This window comes from Condylura cristata, unplaced genomic scaffold, assembly GCF_000260355.1.
Source record: "Condylura cristata isolate star-nosed mole 26May11 unplaced genomic scaffold, ConCri1.0 scaffold00004, whole genome shotgun sequence".
Taxonomy (NCBI): domain Eukaryota; kingdom Metazoa; phylum Chordata; class Mammalia; order Eulipotyphla; family Talpidae; genus Condylura; species Condylura cristata.
In genome coordinates, this window is record NW_004567105.1 from 23,076,709 (window position 1) to 23,087,833 (window position 11,125).

The 11,125-nt window shown below is 35.5% G+C and overlaps 1 protein-coding gene across 2 annotated transcripts in view; it reads right to left on the bottom strand.

The window, feature by feature from the left end:
• Positions 1–11,125, bottom strand: part of TMTC2 (transmembrane and tetratricopeptide repeat containing 2) — a 355,937-nt gene that overhangs the window by 113,814 nt on the left and 230,998 nt on the right. For both annotated transcript variants that reach the window (XM_004675843.2, XM_012735302.1), the window contains exons 5-7: positions 8,752–8,837; positions 7,803–7,987; positions 6,431–6,509 (exon numbers count right to left, since the gene is read on the bottom strand). In XM_004675843.2, coding sequence (XP_004675900.1) covers positions 6,431–6,509; positions 7,803–7,987; positions 8,752–8,837 — 350 coding nt within the window. The remainder of the gene's footprint in view (positions 1–6,430; positions 6,510–7,802; positions 7,988–8,751; positions 8,838–11,125) is intronic.

Consider the following 11,125-nt stretch of genomic DNA (forward strand, 5'->3'; position numbering starts at 1 on the left):
TTTTTGAGAGTGCCAATGGAAGCAATCACAGGAAAATCACCAGAACTCAAAATAGGGGAAGCAGGTGGTATAAAAAGCTTAACACTACTGGAGTGTTAATGCTTCCACACTTGAAAGATGTGAAGTTCAAATCTCACACAGTTAAAAACCATCTCTTTCACAGTTGGCATGCTAAATGCCTTGAGCAATCCATTTAAGACAAGCAGCCACAGAAGAAAAATACTAAGCATGTAAACCATCATGTCAAAAACTTACTATGAATATTTGTGTTCTCAGTATATTCTGGAATAAGGTGATGTAAACATACATACACACACAAATAATCCAACAAGAATAAAGGATTCAGCTAAAAAAAAAAAAGAGTCATACAGAAAGCCAAGAGAAAAATGTTTTTTGTTGTTATTTTCTTACAATTAAACAACCAATTGAAGTCAACATACATGAAATAGAGTTTGAAAAAAATTCAAGTGAGTATTGTTGCATTTTGTGTCAAGAGGTATATTTATAACTCCTTTGTCAGTTCTTACCTAAAGATGAAAAGGAATCTAAAATCTCAATGGCAGTCATTTGTAATATTTAACTATTTCATTTCACAAGTTCCTTTTCTCAAGTTATAAAATATGGAAAAAGCTTTTTATCTAAAAATGGCTCTAATACTTATTCATTGTATTTCCAATGTATTGCCATCCTGTGATCTCCAAAACAAAATTGTGGAAATCTTACAAAACCGAAGCTTAAATCAAAAGGCTCCTCCTCTGTTATACAATCTGGAAAGACATCTTTTCAATTTTGCTATGTATGTAAAAGACTTGTTAGTAGCAGTTTGATGGAGGAAAATATAATTTCCAATACAGAACTGGGTTTCTTAAGCAACAAGGATGTGTGTATATATTAAAAACAACTATTGATAGAATCATTAGGAAAAAGTGAATCAAAACAGCATAATCAAATAGAGATGGATAGTTATCATGCAACTCTTCCCTGAACAAAGAATGAAATCTTTTTCTAAAAGCATGTCATCTATCATAAATGCATTTTTAAAGACCAAGGGAAAATGAATATATATCCAATTTTTAAAGGCTTGAAAAAAAATTTAATTTTTTTACTTAGTTTGCTTGGTTTAGTCAATATAGAAAACTGTAAACTTGCATAGTTATGGATAAAATACTTGCTATTAGAATAATACAATTTTCATTTTATTTATAGGCATTTACTGATGTAAGGTATTAAAGATCTCTGAGCAACTGTGAAAATTCCTAGAAAGGTCTTTAGAAGCAGGAGTCACAGGCACTATACCTATTTCATACTACCACCTCTATATCCCTCTACTCAGCACATATGACTGAAATTTATTTCTATTTTGCACACAGAGATTACTCTAAACACAGTGATTATAGACTGCAAAGACCAGGCATTAACTCTAGATTCCTTCTTACCCAATGCAACACATTATGTCCTTTTGTTTTCAAATATATTGCCAGGATGCAATGGTTGAAATGGTTTACATAATTAAACCTAACAATTACTTTACATTGAGAAAGCCGAGTAATTTTACTTAAGAGTAAATAGGTTTAAAATGACCATTGGGATTAGAAGGCCACAAAAGATAAAAGTAATTGAAAGTTACAGCCTAATTTAGTTTTCCATCATCTCTGACAATTGTAGAGGTAAAGCTTAGTAGATTAAATCATGGAAGTAAAAAATTATAGAGAAGAGAAAAATTGAGGATGGTTAGAAATTATGCCACACTTAAAATTTTTGTTTTTAACATCCTGCATGCATAATATACCTAAGATGAAAACACAATTTTGTAGGTGCTTTATTCTTTTTTGGTTAAGATGAAATTTTTGTTATATACATATAAAATACTACATATCTATCTTATAAAATATGTATTTTGGTTATTAATAAATGGGTAAAAGAATAAAGATCTACTGACATAGTAGAGAAGATCTGAGCTTCATGAAACACAGAAAGGCTAAGTAGAAAGCATCTAACTTCAAGCTGTGAAGCTACCTTTCTGCTTCTAACACACACTGTAATTCTCAACAGATCACTCAACTTTCTGATTGTAAATTTCTACCTTGTAAAATAAGAGATCAGGTTACCAGGATTTTTAAGATATAAATCTTGTAAACCTAACATTCTATGATTCCAAACTCACCTCTGAGAAACTGAGATTCAATAAAATCTATAATAGGCATCAGAATAAATAATTATTTTGACTTAATTTACAGGAAAATTTTAGTCAAAATTTGACAGGAAAGGAGATGAAATCTAACCTAAATATGACAATTTTAATTTAGGGAGAGTGCTTTATTAAAGGAAGTAAGTTAATTTGACATTAAAAGATTTATTTATTTATGCATACAGAACTGGGGTGCAGGCCAGAGGTATAGTGGCAGCGAGAGGATTCACCAGAGACAGAGTGGTGAGCAGAACAGGCAGACTGATGAAGTACACTGCTGAGGGGAGCAGCAGGCGGGTCAGGAGAGGTCTGCTGCGCCATGTGGGTCACCTCTAGGGCTGAGGGTCAAACTCTCACTGAAGGGGCTGAAGCTCACTTGAGTGCTGCACTTTAATCTGGTGCACCACCAGGGAGGGCCCCTAAATTGACATTATTAATTGAGTGTGCTGTTTCACTTTTGGTCACCATAGCCAATAATAAAAGGTCACTGACTGTGACTGCGAAAAGACAAGGGGAAATGTGCTTGCAGAGGAAAATACAGCAATTCTAGCACAGAATGAAATAAATTCCTGTTGAACTTTGGTTGGTGACTACAAGGCCAGCACTGTGACAAAATCTTTATCTATGGAGAATTTTACATTAGTAAATGCAAAAAGAATAGCTTGCAAATCATAGACTTTTTTGGAGTTTAAAGGTCCACAGACATGATAACAATTGCAATGGAAAATAATGTTATAAAATTCTAAATACCTATAGCATGTGGTTTCATACGATTTACCTTCATTATCTCATTATCTTTGACAATCCTCAACCAATGCTACTGTAACCACCTTCTTATGGGTAGGAAAATTAAGTCTCAAATAAGTCAATTGTTAAATCATTTGCCTAAGTTCATTGAGCTAGTAAATGTCAAAGCCATAGTATGAAACTGGGCTACCTGATTTCATACTACACTGAATTTCCATTGAATTAAACTTATTCTCAAGAGGAATCCAAGGCCTAAAGAGTTAAAGCTACACAACTGGCTAGGAGCAATTTTTATAGGTTTTTTGGTGAGATTTTTGTTTCTTAAAATGTTAGGTATGGGCCCTCCCTGGTGGTGCAGCGGGCTAAAGCACAGCACTAAGAAGCTAAAGCCACTTCAGCAGGAGGTGATCCCCCCACCCTCCCCGCCCCTGGAGGTGATTCACAGGGCGCTACAGAACTCTCCTGTCCCTCCAGCTGCTCCCCTAGCAGTGTATTTCCTCAATCTGCCTGTTCTGCTCCCCACTCTGTCTCTTGTGAATCCTCTCACTACCCCTCTGCCTCTGGCCTGTACCCCAGTTCTGTATGAATAAGTAAATAAATAAATCTTCAAAAAAAAAGTCATGTATTCTCTTACTTTGCTAATTACATTAACAACAGAGGTGAAGGTTTAATTATTGTTTACCAAATAATTAAAATCGGTTTTATATATCTGTATATGTTTGCAACACCTGTAATTTTGGATCAGATGTTCTCAAATGTTATTCAAACATCTCAATTCAATGAAATCAAAGATAATAACAAGACTATACTTTTAAGAAGTTATTTTTTAACTGCCACAGATAACCTTTTATCAGCAGTTAAGAAAACAATATATGAAGATTTAAATGGGAAGTCAATTAATCAAATTTATCTTCTATTGATACAAAAATAGGAAACTTAGTGTGTAAGGTAAGTCACATGCAGTAAAATAAGCTTTTCATACAATGTTCAAGGGGAGGAAAAATGCAAAGGACTTTTTTTTTAAGCAAATGAAATAAATTATTAAACTAATAACATTCAAATATAACTGTACTTTTCCATATATCCCTTCATTTTTCTTCACCTCCAAATGTAAGAAAAAACAGCATGGGAAAAATTGTTTGAATATATAAACACAAGTGCTTGTGGACAGAAGTCAGGAAGGTATAAATGAAAGAGTCATGAGAAAAATGAGGACTCAGGGGCTTTATCTAGCCAGACATTATAACCCATCACAGATCCCTAAAGGGTACCACTCATATGTAAATGTGTGAATTAGAAAAAAAGATTCCAGGCTGCTGATAAACTTGATAGGATAATCAGCACATGCTGACAGACTAATGAAACTGGGGAACTGATAGGGCAACTTATCTCCTGGGCCATTTTCCCCCCCTTGTCAAATGGAGGCTAATCAAAATGTATTAGGAGTTAAAGCAAACATTCAGAGCATCTCACCCATTTGATTAGGAGGTGAACTCCCTCTCTGAGAAAATTATAGTTCAGTGAACAATTGAAACCATAAAACCTGGTCAGCTGACAGACCATGACATGAAATTAAATAGATAGCAGCCACCCTGGTTATGGAAGAAATCTGGAATTTAACATTATATTGGGATTCCACCCTCACAAATTGTTAGAGTGATTTTCAGAGGCTGGGTGAAATGATTACCCTCTTTTATAATGGAAAGCAGGACAAAGGACTAGCAAGAACCCAGGGACACACTTATCTTTGTGTGCTCAGCATCTGTCTGACCATATGACTGACAGAGCCCAAGGTACCAGCTGAATTCTCAATTGAATTTATTTACATAAAATAATTGAATGAATTTTCTGAAATCACTAACTGTAGTGAATACCATCCTTCCCATTAACAATCCATTGGCAAGGCTCTACGAGTCTTTCTTTAAAAAAGATGTCCTCACTTATAAAATTGAGGATAACTGCAAATAAGGCTTTCCCAAGCATTAGTGTTCAGAACAAACCAGAAACAAACCACTGTGCTTCATTAAAGAAAACAATTCTTTTCTTTTTCATTTTTACATGAATAACCAACCAGTATTAATACTGAAAAGTTCACTCAAGTGATAATCTATATACACAGGGCACACACTTTACAGACAGGTACATTTTACCCGGGAGGCTAAACTATAGCAAAAGTCTGGATAATAAAAGTCTCTTTCAATCCGTAAGGTCAAAAGTATATGTAATAAGGCTAGATTTTACCTTAGTAATTGTACCAAAGCGTAATGGAAACAGCAAATAAAAATACCCCCCTGTCCTCTTTAATAGGAATTTCCTAGCCCTGGACAGCCACACATGCGGACAGGAATCTCCCAAACCATTGATTTGTTTCTGCTTACAGACCTGCAAATGAACAGCCTTTCTCTAAACTCTTTTTAAATTTTCTGTTATTTCAATAAAAGTGAGCAAGTGTCAATGCCAGGCCTATATTCTCTATTTGGGATGGTTTGGGAATTTTTATATGTACTCATATAGCAAAGACTATCAAATGTCTCAATCCTTAGACTGCAGAAGCACAAAATGATTCCAGGGGCCATGTAGTCTCATTTATTTTATATTAAACAATTCAAGCATGTTTACTGAAAAGGGAAATCTGAATTTGTGGTTTGCAGAAAAACATTTGAGGACAACTACAACCCCTTCCTTCTCTTCTCTCCTTTATTCAGAAAACAGCAAAGTTAAGATTCCTCTCTAAGAGTCACATAGCAAATTGGCAGTTTTCAGCTGTGTCCACCATTAAATGGTTGTGTTAACAATCTACTATAAGGCAGTCACAGACCAATCCCAGAGGATAGTTATTTTATTGGAAATTTTGGTTCTTGACCTCTTGCACCTAGAAAACATCCATAAGCATACTGACCAATAAGAAAATTAAGGTATTTATCCTTAAGAAAAATTGTGCTGCTTGTGCATATTCTTCACAATATTGTTTTAACTCTAAAAGACTGCATTACTCTGAAAAAACAAAACAAAACAAAACAAAACATTGAGCTCTAAAACCCTGTTACTGTAAATCATACAAGTTGGCTCAACTCTTCTTTGTACAAGCAGAAAAAGCCATGAATTTCATAGCATATTTACTTTTGAGAATTTTCTGATTAAGGAAATAACATGAATTTGATCAATTCTTTAAAATCTATATTCATTGTGTTCAGTTTTTTCAATCTCTAGAGTCTAAATAACATTCAAAATCCAGATGAATTTGTGAGCCTCTTGCAGCAACACCTGGACTAGGTATTGAGAATCACTAGGTTAATGCATTTATTTTTTCTCATCACAACAAATGAGGTTTCTAAAAATTTGAATGTGATACCTGACTGTGAATAAGCTTTTCTTAGTGAGGATTAATGTTATTATTTATTACAATTCCATTTAATATTAACATGTAACAGTAGCACAAGTCTTCATTTCTCCACAGGACCCTCAAATATTGGTGAAAATAATTGTTTTACTTACCCATCATGTTGTATAAGCTCTGTGGGGCAAACTGCCTTGGCATTTTTTGAATTGCTTCCTTGTATACACTAAGAGCATCCTAAGGAATGAAAACAACATAAAAGAGTGATAAAGTACAGGGATATTCATTGAAAACAAGAAATACCATCCTCTCCAAATTAAAGCCTCCCATTGTTGTTTTAAAATGATTCACTAGTGGAAAATAATTGATCTGTACTTTGATTTCATACTCTCTCAATTTCATGAATAAAAGTACTCAACACTCACTATAGAGATTAGTTTAGCAGAGTCTAATGCCAGCAATGCACTTTTCAGCTCACAGTTTATTCAGTCACAAAAATGGGGGAAAAATCCTATTTAAAGTTAACCATGGTTATATAAACTCTACAGCTAAGTAAGGCAAGCAAGAAGGTGTAAATAAAATATCAACTAACAAATATTCTATCACTGAGAACCACTGAAATCATTAAATGCATTATTTTAAAAGTTGTATCGGCCCTCGCAGGTGGCGCAGCGGGTTAAAGCACTGCACTACAAAGCTTAAGCCACTTCCGCATGAGTTCAATTCCCGCCTGCCCCAGAGGAGTCCACATGGCGAGGTAGACCTCTCCTGACCCGCCCGCTGCTCCCCCTCAGCAGTGTACTTTGTTGATCTGCCTGTTCTGCTCCCCACTCTGTCTCTGGTGAATCCTCTCACCCTCCGTATCTCTGGCCTGTATCCCAGTTCTATATGAATAAATAAATAAAATCTTTAAAAAAAAAAAGTTGTATCATTATCCTGATAGTACAGTCTTAGTACATGGTGTAAGAATTTGGGGGAATACAGTTTGAAAGAGAAATGAAAGGAGCAATACTGAATGTATGAGAATAAATCCATGCAGGTATGGGGGGGAGGGGTGGCAGAGGGAGAGGGGAACAAGTCTAAGAAACCACCCAACGTCTTTTAAAATATCCCACCTTTCCTCCTTCTCCAATTAAAAAAAAATTAAGAAATGGATAAAATTTACCAAATCAACCCCTTAGAGCTTAAGAGCAAAAACAAAATATTTTTTGTCATCAAACACTATATAACAATAATGTGTCCTGGATCATAAAATTAAAAGAGATGGTAAGATTAAGAAACACTGCCTGCTACTTCTCTTTCCTACCTAAAGAATCACAATCCATAAGGGCACAACTGATCCAAGAAATAAACTCACAGTAAAAAAATACGTTGCTTTGGTTAGCAGAAGTTTTTTTTCCCAAATTAATATAAAACTCGTATAATAAAAATCACACTAGGTTCTCAAAGGATAAAAGTGCTGTAGATTAGAAAACATTGAGATGATCAGAACAGGGGGTAAGGAAAAGGACTGAGAGGGTTTGGTTTGACCTCATAGTGTCCCTGCTCGTGATAGAGTTTTCCCAGGTTGTATAGGCAGCTGGTGACAGAGTTCTTGTGTGCATGCGGGTCCTTTAGATTCTCGTCAGGGATGTCTGAACACTTAAGGAATGTGCGTCGGGCTTCTTCCGTCTTTCCTTGGTTCATCAGAATAATGCCAGTGTTTAAGTATGCAGCTGACAGGAAAAAAGTGGAAATGCAAACATGAGAAGATGATCTACACAATGAACATAGTGAAGTTATGTTTAATTTAGCTCAGTTTCTATGAATTATTCCTGATTTTAAGAGAACATCAAAAATTAAATGCTTAAGGCCCTCCCTGGTGGCACAGCGGGTTAAAGCACAGCACTGAGAATCTAAAGCCGCTTCCGCATGAGTTCGATTCCCGCCTGCCCCGGAGGTGACCACATGGCGTGGCAGACCTCTCCTGACCCGCCCTCTGCTCCCCTCAGCAGTGTACTTCGTCGATCTGCCTGTTCTGCTCCCCACTCTGTCTCTGGTGAATCCTCTCACCCTCCGCGTCTCTGGCCTGTACCCCAGTTCTGTATGAATAAATAAATAAAATCTTTAAAAAAAAAAAAATTAAATGCTTAAGGAACAAGTAATAGACTAAAAATTGCAGATGTCACTGAAAAATAAAGGGAATAATCTCTACCTTCAAGAAGATGAAAATATGTTCAGCCCAAAATTTAAATGAATAAAAATTTGTATTTGATTTCACATGTTAAAATTAATAAAGACACCAATATGATTAAACTGAAAGAGGCATAACTGTTAGAAGCTCAAAATTTGATTGGCAAGTATTCAGAATTCAGAGTACCATGATTTTTCTTTTCCCTTTGAGTCTGTTAGTCACCATGAGGATTTTTATGGGAAAAGGAAAAACACAAATAGAAGAAAAGAGGTATTTAAAAAAAAAAAAAACTTGAATATTACTTACAAGCCAGTGTAGGCCTGCTCCCGATCGCCAATTTATAATAATGTAGTGCTTCTGCAAACCTGCTGTTCTCCTGTAGAAGTAACCCTCTGCATGAGGAAAACAGAAATTTGGAGACAGGACTGTATTACTCTACATAAAACCACAAATGTTTATTTTATTTTTCAAAAATAAAGCTGGTTAATGGGGTCATAAAAAAGCTGACCTGGTACTATAAAAATAAATTCTAAACAGAAGAAAATGATTCCTCAGGAGAGAAGGTATTAAAGAGGTATCCATTGCATTTATGTTGCATTAGAAAAGTATTATGATATATTTCAGAAAGAGTTACCCTTACTGAACTTTTCCCCTTCCAACAGTCCTTTCTCTCCCACTAAATCCCACCAGGATTTCTATGTGGAGCATGAACATTTTATCACAACTTCAGAAAGAAGACTCACTGAAGGCTGGGAGTGAGGTGCCTTTCACTAGCTATGGAGTTTGGGAAATACTGTTGCATGACTTCCCAAAGGCAATTGGGTCCATGACATCACATATTATAGTAGAACAAAGAAAGACTTAAAACTCTCCACATCATTGTTTTGATATAATTTGGATTTGGTCAAACAATCTTGAATTTAAGAATGCGGGACTAATTTCCATTCACTGCTGTGAAACAGGATTTTCTCTACAGATCATGAGACTCAATGGGCCTCTTGGATGTTCCTAAGGTAGTAGCCACAGGATTATCCCCGTAATTCCAGATCCCAACCTCATGACCAAAATGAAGATTATATCTATAAAAATATGGGGTAGGGCATAGGACTAAGTTCCAGAAGCAATTGCTTTGGGGCTTTTTGCCCTATTCCATCTCTCTTGTAATCAGCATCTATCTTACAGATATTTGGCACTTCTCTTGGGCCTGAATCCATGTTATCAACCTCAAATTGCAGATTCACTTTGCTAACTGCTGAGGCCTTAAAATGCTGATAAAAATGGAGATTTTAAGAAGATACTGATAAAAACCTAACATTTTGTAAAGTATGTTAAAAAACACAGCACACTACTAAATCGGCATCATTAAAGAAATACCTGAAGCAAATCATATTGAAATTCAACCATACTCCCTTGTTAGGAAGGCTGACTAGCCTCATTATTATTAGTATGTATTAAAAATTTATTTGAATAATCAAATAATTCTAAAACATAGGCACCGCTCAGATATGCATATAAATGTCTATTTCCACAAAAACTTTGAACAATCACTTTAATCATAAAACTGTTATACTGTGCTGTTAAGGAGACTTTTCTGTTTCAAGTAACCAGAACAAAACTTTTGTGCAGTATTCCAGAGTTTGTGAAAACTGACCAACTGTCTTTAAAATCAGGTAAAACCAATAAAGAGAAAGACATATTTTTCAAAGTGAAACAATATCTTTGTAACAAATTACTGACTTAGTACTTTTCAAGTAAGCTAGTATCTATTATCTCACTTTACAAACATTTACTTTCACCACTTTTCCTCTGTGGTCCAGGTAAAGAGGTGGTTCTCTTTAGATACAAGGCTAGTGGCACCAGAGACTTATCCAGAATCTCATTATGTTCTTCCACCTTCCTTAGGGATTCCTTAAGCCTTCCATGAGCCCCTCTTTGTACAGTATCTTCTATTTCTTCCCCCTAACAAGTTCCCTTCCCTTAAGACTAAAAAGTAGTACAAGTGCCTCTGAGCACTGAAGAAAAAACAAAACAAAACAAGACAAAAAAACAAAACACTCTCTGACCTTTATTTATTCCAGCATCTGTCTCTAGCTACCACTTACTAATTTTTTTTTTTGTTTTTGGAAGACAAATTTCATTTAAGAATGGTTTATGGTGCCCAATGACTCAAATTCTATTTATCCCTTAATTCAGTTTAAGTTCTTAAGTTCTATTCCTGGAATTTTCCTGAAATATCTTATTCAAATTTCCACTAATTATCAAACCCCCAAACTGTGTGTTTATAGGAACAGCCCACTCAATAGTAGTGCTGTGACTACTGAGTTCATCTTTTCTTGAAACTGTATATTTGTTGGCTTCTGGAAAACCAGTCTCCCCTAATTCTCATCTCTCCTTGGGACCATCCCACATAGAATGATTGTCTATGAAGAACAATCACATGTTCCTTGAAATGGAGTTTCTGCTTCCCAGGACCTTGCCTTTTTTCTGGGTAAAGGCTGTCTCTGCATGACATCATGTCACATGGAGTTCCTGACATGCTGACTGATCTCAATTCTGAAGCAGTGGGTTCTCTCCTGACACCAGATTGATTTTCCCCAGCTTATGAGCCATGTCAGTCTAAGCACTCACCAGAATTTCAAAATCCCCAAACTAAAATTTGAAGACAACATTTCCCTCTCTA